Below are 26,459 nucleotides of genomic sequence, written 5' to 3' on the forward strand. Positions count from 1 at the left end.
AAACCCTCAATACAATGATGATATTCATGACACATTGATACACCAACGGTATGAAGTGGACAATATATTTGACACGCCAATGGTACTATCACCCAAAGGATATCTCAAATACAACAATACCATGCCTATAATACCTCTCATGCATCAACAATAACACGTTGATGATACCTCCAACACACATATAGTACTCAAATTGGAATATCGATGATATTTGAAATACATTGACCATAAAAAAACTAAGAACTCAACATTATGATATATCCACAATACTATAGTATCATGCTACTTGTTGAGTCATAATACCTTTGTGGTACCATGAAGAATCATTGATGTTTTGTGATACGTGTTGATTTCATCAATTCATGATACCCGTAGGTATCACGGATATTTCATGATACCTATAGGATTAATGGTACCTTGTAGATATCACCGATGTTTCCATCATGACACCTTGTGGTATCATGATACCCGTAGGTATCACCAATATTTCATGACACCCAAATGTATTAGGTACCTTTGTTGTATCATGATACCAGTTGGTATCACCGATATTTCATAATATCCATACGTAGCATGGTACCTTGTGGTGTTATGATACTCGTAGGTATCACTGATATTTCATAATTCCTAGATGTATCAGGTACCTTGTGGTATCATGATACCAATAGAGATACCATCGACAATTCATGATACCTTTAGGTATCACCATGTTTCATGGTGCCCATATGTAGCATTTATATTGTTGTATCATGACGTACCACCAATGTTTCACGAAGGAATCCTCTATATAGGTGTGTGTCAGGGTTTAGGGGTAACTAAATTTCTATAGTAACATTATGAAGCTATATCAAGGTTGTAAGATTATATCATAGAGATATCACCTATATTTATAGTGGCTTTCATATAGTGTTGTCTGATAAGCCAACAAGTAGATAATAAAGGCCTATGTAGGTATTACTAAGGTTTTATATATGGTGCTATCACTGATATGTATATCACAAAATTTTCATGAACGTGTTGAGCTCATCTTTTCCCTTCGTCGGTCCAGCCCAACTGCTATCTATCCTAATTAGAGAGGGAGGCATGCTATCCTATACCAAAACACACAAATTATGCTAACAAGAACGGCCACTAAAGCCAGCCCAATCCGGCCAATGCACAAAGCTTAATCTAGCATGGGCTATGTAACGCGTGCGGGCCGATAGGGTTCCATGGCTAGCACTTAAGCAAAATAAGTGCTCAGCTCGCGAAATAGTGGCACGTTGAACATAAGTAGAAGCACTAGCAAGTCAGGTATACCATTAAGATGATATATCGTACGCTAGTTGCTCCCTATGTAAAAACGTAGCGGAAAAATATGGTTCCCTATAGTTTTTTTATCTGTAGAGAACAAAGGGTAGAGGGCCCACCACACTCTTACCATCGTCTACCAGCATGCAGAAAACAACATAGGCAGTGCCATAAAAGTTGTATGGGACAAACTCTCATTTGCTTCCTAAATTTTTTTGCTTTGACCCAATTTTGTTTTTTTTCCGCCATCTCTCATCTCTAATATCCCCTTTTCTTATGCTCCTTCCATCCCAAAATATATATACAACTTCTAGAGTTCAAATTTTGTCCCAAATAAAACAACCTAATACTTGTAAAAGATGACTTTTACAACTAAACTACCTATACTACCCCTTGACTTCATTATCACCTGAAAGTCTAGGTCCACAACTCACCCACCTTGAGGAGACAAACAAGTCTTTTTACCCCCTCTCCTTAATATTCACTAAGAAGAGAGATAGTAGCTAGTGGCTAAAATTGGCTATATTTTAGCATGCGCACGCGTGTTGTGTGTGTGGACTCTCTTCTAACCTCAATCTAGAGCTACCTCTATTCTTCTCTTCTCTGGTGAAATGAGCAACCATGATCTCCCACCTGCCAGCAGTAGGTGTCCTCCTAACTTTCCATCCATGACCCCTCCCCCCCTCAAATCACTAAAATTTTCATCCCAATTAAAACCCTGCTCTAAAGGTGCAGTCCTCATCGAACCTAAGACTAGCATCAGGTTACTTGTGCTAGGCAGGTAGGTAACTTGTCCTCATGCGTCCCACTATTCCTAGAGGTTCTCAGTTAAGTAGATCGAGGAGGAGGTAGATGTAGTAAAGAGGTGGTGGCCTTGGCATGTTATCTAAGAGTGATGTATGATCGTGTGTCATTTACATCTTAAAACTGTAGCCTTAAAAATACAAATCTTAAGGGGTTGTGTGTTGTTTAGTTGCCTGAAAACAAGAAAAAAATTAGTAAAACTTTGAATAGCCACAATATATCGTTTTAAGATTCGTGCAATTCCCTAACCCTACCATTTCTTATCTTCTTCCTTACACTCTCGACACAATTCCTCTTTATCCCTCCCGATCCCCCAGCCCAACACACACCTCCTCTTCCACCATGCCATATGTACAGAAATTGTTCTACTCCTAACCAGATAGAGCATGGCTATTGATTTCACTAGAGAGGCGTAGATGAGCTTTAGTGTGCCCCACCCTTCTTTGTGCCATCGCCCCCACCATGCTCTTTCTTCATTTTCCCAAAGAGATACCCGGCTCGCCCCACCTTGCCTGTCGGATTATCCACCAACTCCTAGTTGATCACCTCACCCCTGCCAACAACTGACCCTCTCCTTGCCTGTGGCTCCAACGCCATCACTGTCACCTTGTACCATATACCTTCACCATCGAGCTGCCACCTCCACAGCCATCCCTCTAAGCACTACAATGGTGCTAGCTTTCCTTGACGAGGCATTTTCATCAAGAAGTAGCGCAATCCACACGCACATATGCTGGAGAGAGATGTTGATGGATCTATTAAAGGGGATGGGTGGATTTGGGGGTTTGCGGGTGAAAGGGCATACATACACACGCTGATTTAGAAAACGAATGCCGGACAAATGCATACGGTCCATGTAAACACTGGAAAAATGCACATGTTTTCTCTTACTTACACGTGGGGCTTTCTTGAAACTACATATTATTGATTAGTTATATGATGAAAATACTTGTACACCTATGCTAGTACAGTTGTTACGACGAATTAGGCCTAGATTATATATGACGAATTTGTCCATACAATCCCATACTTACAAATGGGACCAACTTTGTTGTGGGCTCATGAGGACCCTGCCTACCAAGTTATACAACAAAATTCTTCATCACCGTGTGATAACCCAACTATTAATGACAAAATCCATGGCGTTTGTGATGAGCCCGTTTGTCGCCGTGAACATATATTATGACCAAGGCCTCCAGTTATTGCTAGGATTGGTTGAGGGTGAAGTTTACGATGACTTTTTAACGAATTTGTCATAGATCAATGACGGATTCCCTATTCGTCACACGGAATGCGTAGAAAGCCTATATCTATTTTATTGAAGCCCTGGGAAGCCCCCGCCTTCCATTCCCCCCAACCCCTCTCTCACCCCACCCAACCTTGGGACTTATAATTGGTCTGTGCTGCCATCTTTAGGCATTGCCGGAGAGAAGAGATGCTTGCTAGAGGAAATAAAATAGCTGCTCGTGGAGAAGAAGAGGTGCATGAATTTCCATGTTCATCTAACTATTAAACTATACATTGGAATTTTCGAGGAATATTTTAGGTGATAGAAAATTAATCCCCAAATACTAAACCCTTAGAATACATTAATTTTCACATAATACATTACTTTTCTGTAAGATAAGATCGGAAGTGAGATATCATGGGGTACTCAATTTGGGCACATGAATAACAAAAGGATGGAAACAACTGATGATTGCGTTAGGGTGGACCGCCCCGGCCGGTGTGTTATGATTGCAGTGGTAGTGGAAGTTGCTATCCACGTATATAATCCCGCGGCTTCAATTTCAATTATATTCGTTCTGTTGATTAACAGTGAAGGTATCTGCTGGGTTTAAGCAATGTAGCAATCTACTATCTACCTAGCTAGGTGTACTAACAAACTGTGTTTTGTATCTATCAACTAAAAACAACACATGCAGAAACAAGCGATACGTACGCCATGATCAATATAATGTTACATTATATTTAAACAACGATAAAATATATATAGATACAAATTAATTGATCAATACTATATATACTGCAGAGAGGTGGTGTACACATTAAGCAGACAACGATATATGTATACATATATATGATGTATATAGTGATAGTGCATATATATGTGTATATATAGCACCTAATTAAATGCTAGCTAACTTAATCATCATCAGTTACAAACCTCTCTCAGCAATGAGGTCAAAAGACGAACGACCGATAGATACACACACTGACACTAGTAGCTAATTAATTAAGAATGAACTAACAACCGTGTACTGACATAAGCTAGATAGTAAGCATGCAGATGGCCTGATGATGGCCAGTGGTCAAATTAATGTATACATCATGGAGACGGAGTAATCAACTAATTAATAGTACACTCGATCGTTTAATTGTGCGTATTTGTAAGAATTCATGCATATATATGATGAATGAATTGTCAATTGATAATAATCGATCTGGATCGATCGATCAGTCTCGGTCATCGATGAAGCCTGACGAAGAAATGTTGTTGCTGTTCTTGGAGCTAGAAGCGGAAGGCAGGTGGTGGAAGAGCTGATGCGCCGGCGGCGGCAGCAAGCTGGTGAGCAGGTTCCAGTCGACGATGCCGGCTTGCTGATCGACGTCGACGCAGCTGCTAGCCTGCGAGACGTAGCCCTCGCCGTCGACGATGGTGGGGCTCTCCAGAGGCGGCATCATGTCGGAGAAGTGAAGCTTGGACTCTGAACTCAGAATGTTGCTGTGGTCGACGACGCTGTTATTGTTGTTGTTGGCGAAGAGAGCTGAGGCAGCGGCGCCCATCAATGGCCGCCCGGCGAAGCTAGGGTTGTCGTGGTGCAGCAGCAAGCTGTAGTTGTCGGGGACGGCGGCGTAGGCTCCGGCGCCGTAGCTGCCGGGGATGCAGCCGTAGGACAGCCTGTGCTGCTGCTGGTTGGGCATCGGCTTCTGAAACGCGCGGCAAACCACCCAACCTTCCTCCTGCATCCATATTCCATATTAATATCCATGAATTAACATATATAGTAGGACAGATAATTAAGTAAAGAAGTAAAAAATTAAGATGGAATGGAATAGGTGGTTGCAATGCATGCCTGAGTAGGGGCGTGTTCGTTGGATTGGAGGCGGTACTCGTGGATGATCCAGTCGGTCTTCCGGCCGTTGGGGGCGCGACCCTTGTAGAACACCAGCGTCTTCCTCATCCCGATCACCCTCGTCGACGGCGACGAGAGCACCGGCTTGTCGCGGCCGGTGGCCTTCCAGAAGCCCGCCGCCGTGGCGCGGTTGGTCCTCGTCCCGCTGGGGTACTTGCGGTCCTTGTAGCTGAAGAAGTACCACTCCGTCTGCTCATCGCCGCCATGCCCACCGTACTTGCAACGCTCTGCCACATATATATAATTCATCAGAATCATCGATCGTTCAGTTCCCAAATTAATTGCTGAATTGATATTAATTATGCATGAATAGAATGCATGGTTTATTTAATGTAATGGATCAGTACGTACCTTGCAGATCCCATGGCTCGATCCTGTAGAGATCGAGCTCCTGGATGATGTCGAGATCGATCTTCTGGGAGGCCACCTTCCTGGCGAGGTAGTAGCCCACCAGCTCCTCCTCCGTCGGGTGAAACCTGAACCCCGGCGGCACACATGGAGACTCTCCTGCCTCCTCCTCATGCCGATCCATTGCTATTTCCTCCGATCGACCGATCAATTCTTCTAGCTAGCTAGCTAGGAGTATCGCGATCTTTGCTGTATATATATCTAGCTGATGGATGGTTGGAATTTGATTGCCTGGTGACTCTCTATGCCTCGATCGATTGGCTGCAGATCAAAACAAGCATATGCAGAAAAAGCTATATCATCATCAGCTATATATATGTCTTCTTCAGATCGATGCTCATCAATTTTCAGCCCAATCTCAGATTCTCATGAGTGTATAGTAGCTATAGCCTATAGCTAGAGCAATGAACTGCATGCAAGTGCAAGCGCAAGCGCATCTGGATGGGTCCAAGGCTGGAAAAGCTCCTAGAAATAGGACAGACACGGCCACTCATGCAATGGAACATGACCTAATCAGCCAGCCAGTAGTTGCACCATACCTATACAACCTAGTCGTACATACATACTAGTAAGTATACCTTTAAACCAATCAATATTCTGAAGCTAGCTAGGTCGACCGGGGAGACTAGCTTCATGCATCAGATGAATATTAGAACTAATTAAGAACACGGACAGTCAGCAGCTAGCAAGCTGTACACACACGCCTGTACCTACTAATTAATTAGTACTAGCAGTTTGATTAGGGACAGGCAGGCATGCATGGACTATAGCATATATATGCAGCTGAAACTAAGGGTACCTTCCTTAAGCTAGCTGCTCAGCTTGTAACACACCAAAGTTGGGCTTCTGCTGCATGCATGCTAGCTAGGAGAGATGAGAACTGGAAAGTAGTAGTACTGGCTTGTGGACAGTATGAGAGGCTTTTTGGAGGGTAGAGAGAGATCTACAATAATAATAATGTGTGCAATATTTGTCTTCCTAGCTTGGAGTGCACTTCAGGGCTCATATCCACCATCCATACAACCCTCTCTCTTACCATACAGCCATATAGTACTAGTACTAGCTCCTCCTTTCCCAATCTTACCTAAAGCCTGCTGCTTGTTGAGCTCCTGGTCACATCTTCAATATTTCTCCACACAAAAATTATATGCGAATCTAACATAATACTGCATGCGCAGGTATGTAACAACGACTCGTGCATATATAGGTACGACATACCAACAAATTTAATTAAGATCATGCATGCAAGAAATATGTACTCGATCCTTAGTTTAATTGGCATATATATATGACGAAGTGCGCGTGCACTCACCTAATTAGATAACCATATGCATGAAGTACAGCGCTACAGCAGCAGCCAGAAGGAGATCTTCTCCCAAGTCGATCCCAACTATAATGAACACTGTATATATTATATATGGTGGCTGTGTAGCTAGCTATAGATGAGATGAGATCAAAAGATGGATCGATGATGGCAAGGAATTTAGTTGGTATCTAAGCTAAGGGAGCTTTGTGAGCTATTTATACATGAGAAAAAGCGAGCTTATGAGTGCCTGGGCTGTGCAAAGATGAGGATATGCATGGTACATCATCGCTCGATCGATTAGCGCTATAGCTCTTGCTTAATTGATTAAGTGCGCGTGGAGTGGAGATCTTCAGCGCGTGTAGAATCTAGACCGAGAAAGAGACACCACTATACTGTGTACTACAGCATGCATTCAGAGAGAGAGAGAGAGAATTAAGCATGCAGCATTGCAGCAGCTAGCTAGCTATAGCTAACTTGTTTGGTCGGTTAACAAGTCACCAAGCGACCACCACCACTCAGTACATGAAAGCGACTCTCAATTTGTTCCCAGCAGCGCCTGCTCAGACTTGAGTACAAACAAACTCTCATCAGCTAATTAAACTAGCTTAATTAGCTAGCTAGCTAGCTAACTACACATCCATCGATATGATATGATAGCTAGATCGATCCCGATCATATTCTTCCGCGTTTATAATTTGTCCTATTGAATTGAAGGAAAAAACCACTAGAGATATTATTAAGCAGACAATAACATGCGCAAAACCGTTGCTTTCTATATATCTCCCCCGACCCGGCCATTTAATTAATTCCTACATATCTCACTTAGTGTATCCTAATAGACTTATATCTTAGTTCTCTTAGTGTGTGTACATATTTTTTTCCCAAAGAAAGATTAATATATAGTTAGTTAGTTTAATCAACAACTGTGCTATATATAAAACTAGTGCATGCTCGATCAGATTGCATCAGGAGACCCTAGCTAGTAAGATATATATAGTAAAAAACAAATAAGATTGTCTGATAAGAAAGGAAGGAAGGGACGATACATGCATTGTATGGCCAAAGTTGTCTACCATATCCATTTTTCCGCCGTTATATTGAGCTTCAAGGCTAGCTTTTGCTACTTAGAACAGACGCTAGCTCGATCTAGCTAGGTTGTTCTTCCTGTACAGTATACATATATAATTAATCATTGATTTGTTTTGACAGGGAAGGGCATGATCATATGTGTGCGTGTGGAGCCCACAAATCATACGCTAGCTAGCTAGGTATGGTACGATGTATCGATCGAGCAATAATACTGGCCTGCAGCTACTACATATAATATGAATGATCGATATATATCATCCTATATCTTGGCCGGGATCGAGGGAAGCACACTACATAAAATACATATATACGCATCATTGCTTGTGTTGCATGCTTGCATTGCTATTCTCGTCTCTGGCCGGCCATGACGATAATATTTGTATTTACACTAACACTAGTGCTTTGTTCTAGCTTATTTAAGTTTGGTGGTTGTCACTGTCTGGCTTGGTGAATGCACGTAATGTCTGGCTCCACACTCAAATGATCAGATAAAGACGGCTCTAGATTCACGAGATCTCTACATGATGTATCAAATTCATGGTAATTAATAATCAAGTCATATAACCCATATTTGGAAGCTAGGAGTTCTCTAGACCGACCTGCTGCACCGTAATTAAATGGTAATTAATTAATCAATAACTAAAAGAGATCAAGCTAAGTGTGTTCATATATATATAAATCAAACTTATCGTGTCCTCTATAGATCATAGTAGCCAACCTGCCCCCACTAACAATAACCAACCAATCAACAGTAGCTATATAGCTTCATCAGTATTATATTTTCCTATAGTTTCTTTTTTGCTTCTGTTCCAAGGTTTAGTGTGGATAGAGTTGATGTACAATAGCTAGTACCGATTGACCCTTCTTACCATCAGTTCGATCTGATCACATTATGCTAGAGTACTATATATATATTCCATATCCATTAATTGCTGGAGGTAAGTTAATAATTTCATATATATTCCATACCCCTCGCTCTTGGTAGCATTTGTTTGCAGACAGATTAAACATGTAAAGTACAAGGAATGCATCATCCATGATATATATGCAGAATTGTCACTACTATATACAAACATTTATTTGATAGTGTAATTAAAAGAAGAGAAAGAGTAATATGTACTGGTGATTAAATGTTACTACATATTCACATTTCATGTGCCTTTGGCAGCTAATGATAAACACATACTAGGATGAGATATGAAGTTTCCCAGTATGTCCAGCAGATTCATTTTACAAGTAAATGTTACATCCTGTCCTATGTTGGTTTTTTATAGGACGGTAGGAGTTGTATAATATAGTTTGTTTTTCTTGTAAGATTGTTATGTATGATAAGCGTGTGCACATTTTATCAAGATCAATATCGCTCATTCAGTCACAAGTCCAAAAAAGAACACCATAGAAGTAGAGTCAATCTATTATATTATTAAAATAGCCTTGAAAGAAGGCATGACGTTCGCTGTGGAGGTTACAAATTCCCACATTAATCGGAGAAAAAGAAAAAAAGAAGAGTTCAAGTAGAATACAATTTAGAAATATCTGAAATTCGGAATTAAATATAAGAAAAATTGGAAGAAGAGTCCTTATATAACTGAATACGAGATTAATTAAAATTTAAAATTAAAAATAAAATAAATTCTGAAATTAGAAAAGAAAAAAAGATTTCAAGTAGGAATAAAAGTTAGAAATATCTGAAATTCAGAATTAAAAATAATTAATATCTGAAGAAGAGTCTTATAGAACTGAATAAGAGAATAATTAAAATTCAGAATAAAAATAGAAAAATAATTATAAGAGTTCAAGTAGGAATACACTTTATAAATAAAAAAAATCAGAATAAAAAAATATGGAATTTTTAGAAAAAATAATCAACCTAGAACTCAACGACGACAAATAACAATAACAAGGGGACAAGTAATAGGCCTGTAAAACAGTAAGGTAGTGAATGGTTGATGGGACATCTAAAAATTATAAACAAAACCATAAATAGAACCCCAAGGACGATTAAAAAGTGGAATGATAGACAAGACGTTAAGCAGCATAGTCATAACGGTTGGCGGGACTTCTATAAAGTAAAAAAATAAATCGAAATAACAATCATGTTTTACTTTTAAAATCTCAATGATAATAAACAGGGGAGACAACGAGCAGGCCATACAGGAGTATAGTGGTGTGAAGCCGGCAACGGTTGGCGGTACTTCTAGAAATTTAAAAATGAATCCTTAAAATTTGAAATAAAAAATAAAATAAATTTCGAAAATAGAAAAATAATTCTAAGATTTCAAGTAGGAATACACTTTATAGATAAGAAAATATCGGAATGAAAAATATGGAATTTCAGAAAAAAAAATAGTCCATCTCGAACTCAACGATGACAGATAACAATAAAAAGGGGAGAAACATTAGGCCCGTAAAGGAGTAAGTTGGTGGCAATTGATGCGACGTCTAAAAACTATAAATAAAACCACAAATATAATCCCAATGATGATTAAGAAGAGGGACGATAGACAAGCCGTTAAGTAGCACGATCACGATGGTTGATGGGACTTCTAGAAAGTAAAATCCAATGACAATCATGTTCAATTTTTAAAATCTCAATGATAATAAAAATACATGAGTATAGTATGGCGGAGCCGGCGGCGGTTGGGCGGATTTCTAGAAAGTAAAAAATGAACCCCAACGATAGTTATATTCAATTTTTAAAATCCCAATAACAATAAATATGAGAGACAACAGGCGGATCATAGAGAAATACAATATTGACGGTTGACAACACTCCTAAAAATTATAATAACAGAACATGACGAGACAATGGACTCTAAAAACTAGAAGATGTTTTTTTAAGGTTTAAAGGAAGGTAAATAAAAGCCGTGATAGATCAGGTAAACAAATAAAGGAGTTATAAAAGAGTAAGAGTTAAATACTGTAAAAATTTAAGGATGATAAGGTTCGATCTTTTAAGGTTATAAGTCAACATAATGGCCACTCACTCCGTTTCACAATGTAAGTCATTCTAGCATTTCCCACATTCATATTGATGTTATTGAATCTGGACATATATACTCCCTCCGTACTCATAAAGGAAAGTCGTTTTGTACAGCGACACGGTCTCCAAAACACAACTTTGACTTATTGTCTCTATAAAAATATTTATTGTAAAGTGATATATGTATACTTTTATGAAAGTACTTTTCAAGACAAATCTATTCATATAATTTTTACATTTTCAAATTCAACAACTCGAGAGTTATTCATGATTTATATTTCTAAGGTTTGACTTAAATATTGTCCTAAACGACTTCCTTTACAAGCACGGAGGGAGTATCTATCTAGATTCATTAACATTAATATGAATATGGGAAATACTAGAATGACCTACATTGTGAAAGGGAGGAAGTATTTAAAAAAAGTAAGTAATTTCAAATATAGAAAAATGGATAATTTTATATGTGTGCTAGCCGCGTTGCACGGGTCACCCAGCTAGTTCTACATATAAAAGAGGGGGGTGGGGAGGGGGATCGTCAATTCCCTAGGAGCTCGGGCTTCAACATATATATATTTATATGTATGTATAGAACTATACATACATGTACTGTATTTTTGTGATATTTAGCTTTAAATCTGTAGTTTTGTGATAAATTTATTGTTAAATTTATAGTTTTATGATAATTTGCTCAAAGTACATGTAAGTTTTGTAAAATTTACTCATTAATTAATTATGTGCAGTTTAATAATTAGTAAAGGTTTCTTGTAGGACTGTACTGTGTATGGTAAGCGTGTGCATGCTTTGTCAAGATCAATATCGCAAAGAGAGATCATGTTGAACACGCCACAGATCTATCGATCGATGATCTAGACGAACGTACACATATCGATCCATCGAATATATGAGACGTCTAGCTTGGATCGAGATGGTGATTTAATTTGATCGTTCGATCGCGATGGATTTACGCGTCATCCATGGACTAGTAGCTAGCGATCCAACATCGATTTGTCTCATTTTTACACTGGATCTGATCAATCAATCTCTCCTATACAGTGTCATCAGAAGCTCTAGCTCAGACACAGGGCGCTAGCTAGTAGTAGACCAATTATTGATTAATCGATCAATACCCGCGCTCCATTCCAATTCTCAGATATCATTTATAATAAAAACGTACGGGCCGCAGATTATATTTGTTGAATAATTAAATTTTTGCAGATCTAGTGGAATTTAAAATAGTTATGTTTTATATGCATCTCTTATTTGGTTCTTGTAAAATTTTAATTGTATCCAATGTGTAATTATATCAACCAATCTAATTATTATAAATATTAGTTGAACAATCGCATTACGATGTTTATATTTCTATATTTTCCTACTTTTGTAAAAAAAATATTTTTTGAGATAAATATTTCGAGCGTATGTACGTACGTACGTCGTCGCTGTCTCATCACATCACTTGGAGTCTTGGATCGATCATGTGTATCTGGAGAAAAAGAAGATCGAGAGAGAGAGGAGAAGAAATTCCTAGCCTAGCTAGATAGCTACTACAGGCAGATCGAAGCAGACTCTTCTCCCTAATTGGACCTCACAAACGCCGGCTGTCCCCTCCACTCGGAATCAGGCAACTAGCAGTAGTCAAACTAAGGTGGTGTTTGGATCCAATCATCCCTATCATATCTGATGTTTAAATATTAATTTAGAGTATTAAACATAGGCTACTTATAAAACTAATTACATAAATGAGAGCTAATTCGTATGACAAATTTTTTATGTCTAATTAATCCATAATTAGCACATGTTTACTGTAGCATCACATAGGCTAATTATGGAATTAATGGGTTTATCAATAGTCTACGTTTAATACTTCTATTAGTATCCAAATATCCAATATGACATGGACTAAAAATTTTTAGTCCCATCCAAACAGCCCCTAATACTACATGCTGCAAAGGAAGGCCACATAAAGCTATCGCTAACAAATACTCTATCCGTCTCAAAATATAAGCATTTTTGGATCTTGACGTACACGGTCTCCGAGATGCTACTTTGACCAACAATATTTATAAAAGAAGGATGTTTTAAATAAAAATGGTTGTATATTATGATAGTTTGTTTAATGATAAATATATTAAAATCAATTTTATATGATTGATACTTTTTTATTTTTTTCTATTAATGGTCAAAGTTAAAATGTTTGACTTGTCACTATGCTAAAATTGTTTATATTTTAGAACAGAGAGAGTACTAGTTTGTTTAAAAGAAAACAAATGGCATTAGTACTTTGATACGGCAGCTATACTTCTATCATAACCATTGCAAGTAAAGTACAATAATAAACGGGCTCTAAAAATTGCCACTCAATAAATATTTATATTTGTATGGTTACTACATTGATTGAAGATGATGTGTAATTCTTTTGTGTTCACGAAAAATAGATGACGTGTTAATTCTTGAGAAATGAATTTGAAATATATTCGGAGAAATGGATAATATATAGTGGAGCTAACTATAGCTAAAAATTAAGATAAACACTTTACAAGTAGAAGGGAGTAGTAATTAAATATTGACCTGACCGATTTTTATTTTAAGTTGAGGGTGTTAGTTTTGTCTGCGTTAGATCGACCGACTCCGAGAGGATTTGTATTGTGTCCTTTTGTTGTGCATCAAATTAAGGGAAACTAATACAGTATGTCATTCAAAGAAAGCAAAGAAAGTACTATAGTGCTAGTCCTTAGCAAGAGTAGTCAAGAGTCAAGATGGATTCTTTGCGATCCTCGTTGCACGATGATTAAGCAAAGTTGCTTTTTTTTTGCTGGAAAAGTTGATGTTGTGATTGTGTAGGTAGACCTTGGCTAATGAACTGGCTATATATGTTATGTTATGTATGTGTCGGATTTTGGCTGGGACGGTCGGTAATTTGCGTGACGGATAGAAGCTTCTGGAGTAATTTGACTGACCGTCACATTCACATCACTACTCACTTAAAATTAATTTGTCTTTCGGTCGGCCCAGTGGTAGTGGAGTTTGATCGTTTCCAGCACCTTTCTGTTTCCAATCCTACAGTATCGATCGTCAATCTGCCTTCCTTTTTCTTTACTGAAAAGGCCACCACCTTAGCTAGCTCGTACGAGAGAGGAGAAATATGAGTTTGATTTGGCTCAACCGGCCGGCACAAGAGCCGATCATGGTGTCCTCTTCTTTTCGGCTTACATATTATGAATTATATATCATAGGCGCACGCTTCTAATTAAGCTTCTAATCTGTAGTAAGAGTTAATCCAAAATACTTTCTTCATCAGTATTTCTTACGAGATATCTTCTGATTTTCAAAACATAGTACATACAGACATGAATGCTCATATAAACAAGCGCACAATCACCATATTACTGAGTTGTGATCCAAATTTATTTGCACATAATAAAGGCCAGCTTCTGCCAGAGCGAAGCGGAGGCCCGTCGCCGGAGGCTTGGGTCGGAGCGTTATCCTTTTAGGGTTTCACCTTCATATATACCTCTTGTAAGCCGTCGTTCGCTGTTGTAACCTCACCCCGATATAGTGAAGATATTTTGCTGACTGGCGCCCATGGTTTTTCTCTCTTGTTTTGGGAGTTTTCTACATTAAATCTCGTGTCTTATGTGATTGATCTATTGTTATTTGTCGTTTATTTGCCTATCGTTTCCTAACACTGATGAGCATACATGTCTTATTCTTGATAGGCACGTCGCCTACCACTATAAGAAAATAGCTGTAAATACGAGCGCATATATTAAATCTAGAACTTGAATCTGAGTGGACAGATTCTTCTAAAGAAAAATAATCGGTTGAACTATGCTTACTCTATCTTCTTAGAGGACTTTTTATGTCAATATTTCTACTTTCTAGTTTTAATTCATCAGTTTATGTCCTTGAATAATTATCATAAACTTATTTCCATCCTTCATCCACATTACCATATCAAACACATTACCATAACTCTCACGCAAGTAAGGTGAAACAAGGACATTTTTACGCAAGTAAGGTGAAACAAGGACATTTTTACAATTTTCTAGTGGCAGTCTTGCAATAACGATTCAGAGTAGTAGTAAATTTGCAATTGCCCAAAAAAAACTACATACCTAAGCTAAGAATGCGAATGCACTCCATCTTTGTTTGGTATTCACCTCCGGTCGCTCCACCTTAGGAGGGGAAGGAGGAGGGGAGGGTTGGCGCCGGTGGAGGAGGGGGAGGGCCGGTGCCGGAGTGGGGCACAAGTGGTCGTAGCTGGCACCGATATGCATCAAGCGTTGGGAGGAGATCAGAACTCAGGAGAATAGGAAGAGGAATAGTTCAGTGCTAGGTAGGGTGGAATTTTTATGGAGAACCCTCGTAATTTTATGGAATTTTTACAATGATATCCTTATAAGAGGAATTTCTCTTATTCTCATTGTATTTCGTGAAAATACGAGGGCTTTTTACGAAAAATAAAACGAGTTGTCAGCTAGTGCGAGGGCTTGTTTGAGATTATGTATACAGATGAGGAGTTTTTGCAAAATAGACTGAACACGTGTCAAATTCTCTGAGAAACCAAAAATGAGAAAATTGGGAAGGAAGAAGTGTTATGACCGGAGGATTCTCTTCCATTTCAAAGGTGAACCCTCTTTTGTCCTTAATTCTCTGTTTCTTCTTCTTCTTCTCAAATACTCCTTAGGACTAGGCTGTTGAATTTATTTCTCCTACATGGGAATACAAGTTTATAGCCCAAATTAAACTCCATGAGCAAAAGGGCATAGAAGCAGCAAATTATTGTGTGATTGTTTCAGCATGTTAGGTTTAGAATATGCAGAGTTGCAGACCGTATGATGTGGCAAATCCTCTCTTAGCCAATGTTATTGTTTTTTAGGATCTTGTTATGCTTTACGGTCCACACAAATAACTTTGCATTTATTTTCAGTTTCCACCTTTCATTGAAAAGGGCATAAACACGGCCGTCGTATCAAATCACTTTTACTACCGCCCCAACCACTATCACGGCCTCCTAATGATAATAAAACCAGGAATCGTAACTTATTCCAACCATCTACATATTTGAAAAATGAAAGCCTTTTGGATGCTAATGAGGAAATAAAGTGAGAGGAAATGTGCTGGAAAATTGCTTCAGGAACTCAAAAGTGACCCGTATTCATAATCACACTCAGAGAAGACACAGGTGTTAAATCAAAATGAGTTATTGAATAAGTATTACAATTGCAAAATACCCTGTCATTCATGGAGCCAGATTCTCAATGGAAAAAGGATTTGCCCTATTACACATATTTCAGCAAATACAGTAACTCGACTCCTGCCTTCGCATGAAAAACAAGAATGCGTGGGAATACACAAGCTACAGGCAGAGTCAAGCTCTGGGCCTCTGGCCATGATTTCTTCAAATGTGAAATGATCCCTAAATAAACACTGTTTTTGTGAACGACTGCTACATGTCTACACATGGTAAGTTCACACAAAAAAATTCCTTCGGTTAGATCAACAGTCCAAGGGAAGCAACTTGTCTGCTGGCCACCAAACTGCGTAGTTTCAGCTTTTCAGGTAGCTTAAGATCAATCCTGCTTGTTACGAACCTCACGAGCACGGTGCCTAAGCTCCGCCCTTTTCCATCTTACCATCAGCAGGCAGAGTGTGACAAGAGTGTTCACCTACAGAAACAAGACAAGAAACAGTTGCCCACAATGCACGGGATGGAAGACAGAAATGATCAACTGGATGAGACATGCACTTACCAAAATAAGGATCGTTATCAAAAGGAGGGGTCCAGACCAGACAACTGAAATGAACAGACCTTGGGGATCAAAATAATTCTGGCTTGAGAAGCTCTTCCAGTGTTGCCCTAAGAATGTATTTATTCTCTCAGCGAGAAATACACCAGAAACTGCACCAAACCAACAAGAGCAGGTAAATAAAATAGTAAGCTAGCATACCAGAAATAAATTCATTCTTTAAAATTGATGAAACGTACAAAATAACATGTGTCAGAATATGAAAGAGAATTTTCACTAATGCTCCGCTATCGTCTTGCAAACTAGGGTTGAGATATTCATCCTAACATATAGTTAATTCATGCTGAAGATAGCTGAAACAAGAGCAATGCATGCCCTTCACATCTACTGCATGGAACAAGAATCTGGAAAGGTTTACAGTGCATTAATTGACATAATTCGCCAGTAACTTGTTCAATATTCCTACCAATGTATAACTCAGAAGGTTCTACCACTAAAGAAACTTACATTAAATTTAAGCAAGTAGGTAGAACTCCACACAAATATGTTGTTTTTTTTATGGTTTTAGGGAACCTCTATCCACATTTGAGGGAAAACGTTAAGTTAGAAAGCACATAAAAACAAGACAATTATGGTTGGTAGAGTATAACATTTAATATGATACCAGCAGAATATAGGAAAAAAGGATAATAGTATTTATGTGAATATAAGCATTCAATAAACATTATAAAATTGCAGGAGAACCATGCAGGACAATATCAGCAACCAAGACAAATCAAAACTTACATGTTAAAGCTGACAAGATAAGTTGGAAGTTGACATTTCTCCTTGAGATGATTGTTACCAGCAGCAGAATGGCATGAAAAATTAACATGCTGATCAACCAAGGTTCCTGATGAAGGGAATAATAAAGATTATAGCACAGACATAAAAATTGATACGATGAGATATTGCATTTACTAAATGTTTGCTAGGTTGACGAAACAGACAATTAAACGTGAAGGCAAATTAGATGTAGCAAAATATGGATATCCACTACCCAAAGTATTCGGGTCACCACTGAATTTTGTTTGTCTTTAATACCACGGATAGTGTGCAGTTGGTTATTCATTTTACAATTCCAACTACCTATATTAGCTTTCATTTAGTATTCCTTGTTTTGAGAAAAGGAAGGAACTAGAAATTCAAGGTGTATGGTTGACTGGGTCAAGGAGGCTTTCCCCAGCAACATGGTACACGGATGGCCTGTCGGCATAGATGGAGCAACATAGCATGACAGTGCAAAGCATGCGAAAACTCAGGTATGGTATCACGTCCCGATAGTAGATTAGACATGTTCCTTTATTTTATAATTTCCCTGAGATGTTAGAGCTGTTGCGTTGTGTTTATGATAATGGAAAGGGAGAGGGCTACCTCTTTGCTTGTGAAGAAAACAAAATAGATTAGATATGTCATTCCGTAAGCATGGTATGACTACACAGTACAGTACACTTGTAAAAAACCCAAAGCTCATTAGTTTTCTCCATCTATCGATGGTTTCATGTACATAGGAAAGACAGGCACTCAATATTGTTGATTGGGGCAAAGAATTATCGCCATAGAAATTATATAGTTAGATCCGTCACAAGAAGCATGCATCATCTTTTTTTGTGGGATTTTGGATGAATAGCAAGCATCACAAGGTGGGTGTCGTCATTCATTTGCTAAACTAGCACTACTCCCTTTGATAAGCCCTCAACTATATACTGTATCAGGTAGCCCTATTGCTTTTCACTTGTCTTGTCTAATCTATCATACTGATATTGATGCGCGCGAGGCAGGGGAACGAATTTTCTTACATTATTTAATTACTTGATGATTGAGGAGCAAAAGGTTGAAGTGGGAAGTTAGATCCCAGGTAGATCCAGGGCAGATGGGGGGCAAGAAGGCTATAAGAAAGAAACCGACCTTCCAGTCGACGGCGTGGAAGAAGCCGAGGAAGGAGTCGAGGGCGGGGCGGAATCCGGAGCGGAGGTCGGAGGAGACGCGCCCAAAGAGCTCCGCCACCACGTCGGCGTGCTCGTTCAGCGCCTCCCGCACCTCACCCACCGCGCGCCCCACCATCTCCGCCGCCGACGCCGACGACGCCGCGTCGCCCATCTCTCCGGCGAGTCCAAGGAAGACTCGAGAGAGAGGCGAGTGAGATCGATCCAAGGTTGCGGAAAAGACGAGATGAGAGAAAATAATTAAATAAATAAATAAAAGCCCCCTCTTCTGCTGATCGGGGCCCACACGTCAGCCACCTATATACAGTATATGTTCTCGAAAATTCTCTCTCTACAACTCTCGAGTAGTGATTATATCACAGTTTCTCACCATCTTCCGCGTGTCTTCCACTTCCAGATGTTGCTATGTTAACGTGAGCAAACAATCTATTCTTAGCTTAATAAGAGCGACTAATAGCAGGCTACAAATCGGCTATAAGCACACGTAAAAAGGAGAAGAGAGAAGGAAAACGGGCTATAAATTTATAGCCAGTTGCAGCACAGACTCTAATATATTACATGTGTATGAGAGGTAGGACCATATATTAATGGTATAGTATATGCTTGTAGCTAACTATTGTATGAATGAATGAGCTATTAGATTGATTATACATGAATTGGAGCTAATAGTTGGTTATACTGCTAAACTTGCTTTAAGAACAAGTTTAATAGTATAGCCAACTACTAGCTCCAATTCATCTATAGCCAATCTAATAGCTCATTCATATAATAGTCACATACTACACAATTAATATCTGGTCCCATCTGTCATACACACATTGCGTCTTGGAGTCCGTGCTACAGCTGGCTACAAATCTAGAGCCCCGCTACCCTTACCTCTCCTAATTTTTTTTAAAATATATTTACAGCTGGCTTGTAGCCTGCTATTGTACCTGCTCTAAGTACTCCTTAATCAATCGTCGTCGTATTGAAGAAAGAGCAATTAATGGCCCCGTAAAACCAAGCCAGCAATTTGATCAGCAATTCTAGACAAAGCAATTCAGCAAGGAAGCTAACTACTACTACAGATGAGCTTACACCTGTACCAGTAAATTACAGTGCATAATAATGTTGGATTTCAGGCGGTAGCTGTGCTCTGTGGAGTAGAGTACCTCGCAGCATGATCTGGATGATGTTATTAGGGCAGGAGAGAGAGTTGTCATCGGATTTGTTTTCTTTTATATGGCTCAACATCTCCAATGCAGTCGCAGAGTCCAGAGGAAAACGGCGGTATAGAAGAAAACTGGAGTATTCTATTTAGCACACAGATTACTGCTCTCTTCCCTTGCAAGGCCACATGCTGATTTGTTTCACATACTCGCTCCGTTTCGAAATGTTTGACACCATTGACTTTTTAGCACATGTTTGACCGTTCATCTTATTCAAAAACTTTTGTGAAATATGTAAAATTATATGTCTACATAAAAATATATTTAACAATGAATCAAATGATAAAAAAAGAATTAATAATTACTTAAATTTTTTAAATAAGATGAATGGTCAAATATGTTCTAAAAAGTTTTAAACATTTCGAAACGGAGGAGTATGTAGATACCCATGAAAACATCAGACATGGCTGTTCTGGTCAGAGTAGCACAACAGTGCCAATTGCAATTGCCATCATTCTTTACTGTCAAATACCTAAACTGTAGCTAAAGCCGGCCCCGTTGAATTGTCAGATGAAAAATTGTGCGTACCCTTATTTTCTCTGGTAGAGAACAACCGAGTAAGAAAATATGTCACATGATAAATATGCTGCAAATAAAATACTAGTAGTACGTTTTTAAGGGAAAATATACTGCGTATTTCCTGAACACCACATACTGCAACTACTACTACTTTCTTTTATTTATAGCTACTTATATTATTCCAATTCCGAACAGTGATACCCATTAGGAGCATAGCGAAATCACCTGATATTCCAAATTTCCCAGAGTCAGTACTACGTGGCAAATTGTAAAACACAAATGAATAATTGATTTTTTGTATTTCAGAGAATAACACAGGAGGTTCCAAAAATTGTAGAGGGATTGAGATAGATGATGACAGAGAGGGTCGGACAATAAATCTGATGCAGATGGATGGAATCAACTCAAGACTCAAGAGGGAGGCCAATTTGAGCTTCCATTTCGCATCTCTCAGCCTCACCGTCGTCGCCTCCCTTAATCTCTCATGCTCATGCTCATGGCAGCCGACGTCTCCATCCCCACGCCGCCTCTCTGCTCTCTGCTCTCCCTCCACACCTACTGATTCTTCTTCCCCTTCCCTTCTCCGCTTTCCCTGCCTTGCAAATCCGCCAAAGGTTCGCCCTTTTTCCTCTTCCACCGGTTGCGTTTTTTTTTTCTTTTTTTTTTTTGGGGGTGGAACGTCCCGCGAGTGTTGGGATTGGGCCTTCCTCGTTGCCTCATCTTGATCTGATATGGTGATATTCTCTTATTGGAACGGGTTAGGGCTCATCTTAGTGTTCCTCTTGCGTGATTCCGAGCTAAAGGTGCCGTCTTTCCTCCCAAACCACCACCATTCATTTAGTGTTCCGGTGGTGATCCAGTGCAACAAATTGGGTAGTAATTTTGTTGGTTTTTGGAGATTGCTCAATTTTGGGGCAAAATTTGAGAAGAGGATGGTTAAGTTCTCGTCAGAGCCTCATCAGGGGTAAAAATATCTTGCTCCTCCTGTGAGAGAGGAACTGTTTTAGCCTCTCTGTTTTGCTACTATAGGATTTTTCCTTTGCTGCGATGCTACAAAGATTGTTTTGGACCTGTGCATGATGAAATGTTCCGTATGTTTATTTCGCTGGCTCAATTTTGCAGGACTTTTAGCTGATCGATGAATTGCTGTTCAAGTGAAGCGGTTTTAAGTTCCAAAGTGGCGCTTCTGAATTCACTCTTCTGTACTATAGTATTGCCAAAGGAGAATTGCTCTAATAAGATGAACTGTACAAAAGGAGGGGGATTTCCCCTTTTGTTTTGCGCAGTCATTTGTCTCATGGCCCAACAGGGGGCTTGCAATGTGGTGCTAATAGCGAATAACACTACCTTGTCATTTGATGATGTCGAGGCAACTTTTAGTGAGTGCTACAACTTACCAAGTATCCTTGCATTTCACTACTGATCAACAACCAATGCAGGCACTGCAGAGTAAACGTTAATTGTTTTTATGTTACGTGCTGCCTCTATAGGTTATGAATATTTATTTGGATATTACACTAGTTTGTTTCCTAAACAAATGCTGCTAATCTTGTGTGACAATTGATGAATGGGATGATTGCTTTTCTTGCATCATGCTAGTTGTACTGTATGGGTCTTCTAGCTGTTGTACCTGTATTAGCTTTTACTAATTCTTCTCTAGCTATTTGCATGTTTCTTTACATTTGTTAGTGGCTTAGTGCGCAGTGCTATACTAGTGCCTGCATCATTCTATTTGTGTTATGGACAACTTATTGGCATATCAATCACTTGCAGCTCCAGAAGTGAAAGATTCAGGTGTAAATGGTGCAATTTACGCTGTGGAACCTCTGGATGCATGTAGTCCATTGAGAAAGAAAGCAGCCAATGGTCCTGTTTCACCATTTGCACTGGTCATACGAGGTGGCTGCCAATTTGACGATAAAGTTAGAAATGCACAGAATGCCGGATTTAAGGCTGTGATAGTATATGATGATGAAGACAGTGGTGTCCTGGTTTCAAGTAATTCTACTCGAATCTACCCTATGTCTCTTATGGTCCTGAAATCAATTTTCTTATGTCTAACGATATGTCACCCGTGATTATTACATATAAAAAAGTGTTTCTGTGCTTTGATCTGATCGTTTATAATGTATCATGATACTTTCTTAGCTACATGTTAGGGATGGCTGAAAAAGAATTTTCATCATGTCTATGTCACAAGATGTAAATTGTAGGAATAATTAGCACCCTTTTAAAAAAACAAAAAGAAGAAGAAGCAATAATCAGCATCCTTGTATAAACTGGATATATTACTTGCTCTGTGCATACATATGCAATAGCCATTTGAGTTTTGACTAGAAATTGTTACAGTGGCTGGGAGCTCGTCCGGGATCTACATATATGCGGTATTCCTCTCTAAGGCTTCAGGAGAGGTTTTGAAGAAATATTCAGGTCAAAGTGATGTAGAGGTGTGGATACTACCAGTATATGAAAACTCAGCTTGGTCTATCATGGCAATTTCTTTCACATCACTGCTTGCTATGGCTGCTGTTCTAGCTACTTGTTTCTTTGTGAGGAGACACCAGATAAGGCGGGACAGGGGAAGGATTCCTGTAACCCGGGAATTTCATGGAATGAGCAGTCAATTGGTTAAAGCAATGCCAAGTCTTATTTTTACAAAAGTGCAAGAAGACAATAGTACATCGTCATCTTGTGCCATTTGCTTGGAAGACTACAGTTTTGGAGAAAAGCTAAGAGTGTTGCCTTGTCGTCACAGTATGTTCCTCTCACATTTAAAGATCACAGTTATTTTAGAATAGCTTTGTCAGACTTGATGATTTGGGTTCTCACTGTCTTCATGTTTTGTACAGCCAGATTAATCTGTTTCTAGCAGATATTGCCTTTTACATATTAGGATTTATGGATACAAACGCAACTTAGCATTACTAGGATTAATAGAAGTGCTGTTCTGGCGTGATTGATAAAATCTTCCATCAAGATCAATATTGGTTTATCTATTTGTTTCCTTTGCTGCTTGAGATGCCAACTCAATTAAATATGTGCTCGCTGGATTTCATTTTATTCCTGATTCCATAGCGGAGTAAATCTTGGCAACAGTGCTTTATCTCTGAATTTTTAGTTGCGTTGGTGGATGGTTCCACAGCATTGCTTGTGACAAGATGATCATTTAGTGATTCCACAATGTAATTCATATGAAATGATTACTGCATCCATTTAATGCAACTGCTTTAGATAGTTGAGTATTGCATTTTAGTTGATCCCTCTTCTATGTGGTATTATTTTTGACATGTGTCCTGAGACTTTGGTTGTTTCGCTTTTACAGAGTTCCATGCGACTTGTGTGGACATGTGGTTGACCTCGTGGAAGACATTCTGCCCTGTGTGCAAGCGAGATGCAAGTGCTGGAACCTCAAAACCCCCTGCATCGGAGTCCACCCCTTTGCTTTCTTCTGTTATTCATCTGCCTGCTGAATCAACAGATTTGTCTTCTTTTCGGTCAACGGTGGCAGTATCTCCCCCTAGGCCAATAAGACGTCATCCTTCATCACAGTCCACATCCCGCGCTTACTCCATTTCCAGTGCCCCCCGCAATTATAACCTTCAAAGATATTACACTAACTCACCTTATATTAGTACGAGTAGAAGCAATGTAGATCTTGCAAATATGTCATCACAATGGTCTCACACTCCGCACCAAGCATCCATGCATTCTCTAAGAAGTGGCCATTTGTCTCTACCGATCAACATCAGGTATACAATACCACATGTTTCTCGTTCTGACTATGGATCTGCCAGCCTGGGTTTATCCCATGATTCCCGTTCTCACCATGGATCTCCGAGTTATTATCATAGCTCTTTGGGCCAGCAACGTTCTTACCTGATGCACCGCACCGAGTCAGGGCCAAGCCTGTCTACTATGGTGCTCCAGTCGCCACAATAGAGTCAGTAGCAGTACAATGGCGAATCAGGAGAAGTCTATCAGCTGCGGTTTAACTCGATCATTACGTCAGGCCTATGTACAGCATTGTCTTGATTCTGATGGAAGCTTGTCTGCTGTGACATCGGATCAGTCGCTACCAAGATGCTGATTGATCTTACGAAGTTCACTGTTTCATGAGCATTTGTGCAAGCCCCTGCTAGATTTGTTCCTGGGAGATGCAAATAAAACAGAAAAATCCTATGCGACACAAAACTGGCAGGTTCATGCAAAGTTCATTCATGGAACTATTTCGTGCCAGCCACCATTGTGATTCAACAAGGTTACTTACATTGTCTGTACGGAGGGGAAATTGGTGATCTTAAATCGAAGAAAGACTTGCTGAGTTTTGCTGAAGAAGCAAATATCCATCAGTCTACAAGGAATGGTTTGACTTTGCGTATTGTTTGAGGCTTGTATTATAGGTGATGACTTTAGAGTTGGTGTAATGGTGTGTTTCTTTTACATTAGTTATTTTGTCATGCGTATAAATGTTACAGCTTAGCAATAATCTGTTAGTCGGTGAATGTTTTGTAGCTCTCTAATATTTATTCTTTTTTGCGAAACTTTCTAATACTTATTCTGATCTTGGATATTTGTGCAAGTGTGTTTTTGTTGCTTCGTTCTTCCTTTCAAGATCAACTGTACCTGAAAATTCTAGAGCATGTTTACGCTAGGTTAGCTGATGGAGAATTCTAAACTTAACCCTATGTTCACTGAAATACAAGTTTAGACGTGGGACAGATGTCTAAAACTGTTTCGTTTCTGACATCAGAAATGGGAGAGGTCACCTCTTATAATGCCAGTTTGGTGGAGGTTTTCCATAAGATTTCTGGAGGTCCTGATGCTTGAAACGCTTCATGCAAACTTTTGATTCGTTGCTTGTTGTGCCTTTTTACTTATTTAACTGAGAATTTTCTTCTGGACTTGTTACCAGGTATTTGATTAAACTGTTTAATTAATGCCTTTGAATCTTTTTTACAAGAGCGCAACGTGTACTTTTACGGCTACAATTATGACAGTACCAATTACCGTCCGGGAGTTCCTGCATTTGAAATAATGCAGGCCTTTTAGAGCATAGAGATAGAGAGAGAGCGGCGCTTAGATAGGGCCATGTTTGGTTTATGGGATTTATCCGTAAGTTTCTTCATTTCAGTCGCTAAGAATCTAAACAGAGATGATTAAAAGGACTAAAATGTATATTAAACTAAAATCCATTAGTCCTTTCTATGGGAAAATTAGGATTATATATACAATCGCACTAAATCTAAATAGGGATGATTAAAAGGACTAAAATGAGAAAATTAGGATTATACAATCGCATTAAATCTAAACAGGAATGATTAAAAAGACTAAAATATATATTAAAACTAAAATCCATTAGTCCTTTTGATGAGAAAATTAGGATTATACAATCGCAAAAGAGTGGTTTCGCTGAAATACCATCGCTTCAAAATGAGTTATTGAAATGACATCCTAAACTACTGAGAGGTGTTTATCAAAATACCATTTTTATTTTTTTTGTATAGAAATATTTTCGCTCAATATTATTTTAATACCCCTGAGACGGCCCACCTATGGTACTCTTTCACTCTCCCAGTAGATCTGACACTTCTCTTTCCCCTCTTCCTCTCTCTCGGACGCCGTCGAGAGTAGTGGCCGAGAGGCGGACGGTGGCCGGTGGAACTTCTTGCTACCTTTTAGCTAAGTTACTACTCTCCATTCCAAATTAACCAATAAGACCAATGCTAATTTAAACAGCATCAGAGAACAAGAATAATTTAAATCGCATCAAGACACGATACACATATTTCTCCCACGATACAGGTATCTTAAAACACCTTACCAATTACACATTAGCATACAAGACCTTACCAATTAAACATTAGCATCCAAGCATGCACACATTTTTCATATTTTATTAGTTATAATCCTTTATTAATTATACTATGATGAAATTCGTTATATGATGAACAATAACAATTTTAGTTTCCAATTTCAGTTA

General features: G+C 38.9%; 3 protein-coding genes across 4 annotated transcripts; 1 reads left to right on the top strand and 2 right to left on the bottom strand.

Annotated features, from left to right (window-relative positions):
* Nucleotides 1–4,373: 4,373 nt before the first annotated feature.
* Nucleotides 4,374–7,254, bottom strand: LOC127782280 (NAC domain-containing protein 105-like). Of its 2 annotated transcripts, XM_052309417.1 has the most exons (4): nucleotides 6,952–7,254; nucleotides 5,583–5,900; nucleotides 5,172–5,458; nucleotides 4,374–5,058 (listed from the first exon to the last, which is right to left on the bottom strand). In XM_052309417.1, exons 2-4 carry the CDS (start codon nucleotides 5,761–5,763, stop codon nucleotides 4,552–4,554), a joined length of 975 nt encoding a protein of 324 aa, XP_052165377.1. In that variant the 5' UTR covers nucleotides 5,764–5,900; nucleotides 6,952–7,254; the 3' UTR covers nucleotides 4,374–4,551. The 2 variants fall into 2 exon arrangements, with proteins under 2 accessions (XP_052165377.1, XP_052165378.1); XM_052309418.1 differs by lacking the exon at nucleotides 6,952–7,254 and having other exon boundaries at nucleotides 5,583–6,357.
* An 8,951-nt stretch (nucleotides 7,255–16,205) lies between these two features.
* LOC127782282 (uncharacterized) lies at nucleotides 16,206–18,986 on the bottom strand. Its single transcript, XM_052309421.1, has 4 exons — nucleotides 18,715–18,986; nucleotides 17,554–17,659; nucleotides 16,771–16,919; nucleotides 16,206–16,686 (listed from the first exon to the last, which is right to left on the bottom strand). Exons 1-4 carry the CDS (start codon nucleotides 18,904–18,906, stop codon nucleotides 16,591–16,593), a joined length of 543 nt encoding a protein of 180 aa, XP_052165381.1. The 5' UTR covers nucleotides 18,907–18,986; the 3' UTR covers nucleotides 16,206–16,590.
* A 1,880-nt stretch (nucleotides 18,987–20,866) lies between these two features.
* On the top strand, nucleotides 20,867–25,048 carry LOC127782277 (receptor homology region, transmembrane domain- and RING domain-containing protein 2). Its single transcript, XM_052309411.1, has 5 exons — nucleotides 20,867–21,093; nucleotides 21,602–21,858; nucleotides 22,253–22,477; nucleotides 22,829–23,233; nucleotides 23,802–25,048. The coding sequence occupies exons 2-5, from the start codon at nucleotides 21,618–21,620 to the stop codon at nucleotides 24,416–24,418; spliced, it is 1,488 nt and encodes a 495-aa protein (XP_052165371.1). The 5' UTR covers nucleotides 20,867–21,093; nucleotides 21,602–21,617; the 3' UTR covers nucleotides 24,419–25,048.
* Nucleotides 25,049–26,459: the final 1,411 nt, after the last annotated feature.

The sequence above is a fragment of the Oryza glaberrima genome, chromosome 8 (assembly GCF_000147395.1).
Source record: "Oryza glaberrima chromosome 8, OglaRS2, whole genome shotgun sequence".
NCBI lineage: Eukaryota > Viridiplantae > Streptophyta > Magnoliopsida > Poales > Poaceae > Oryza > Oryza glaberrima.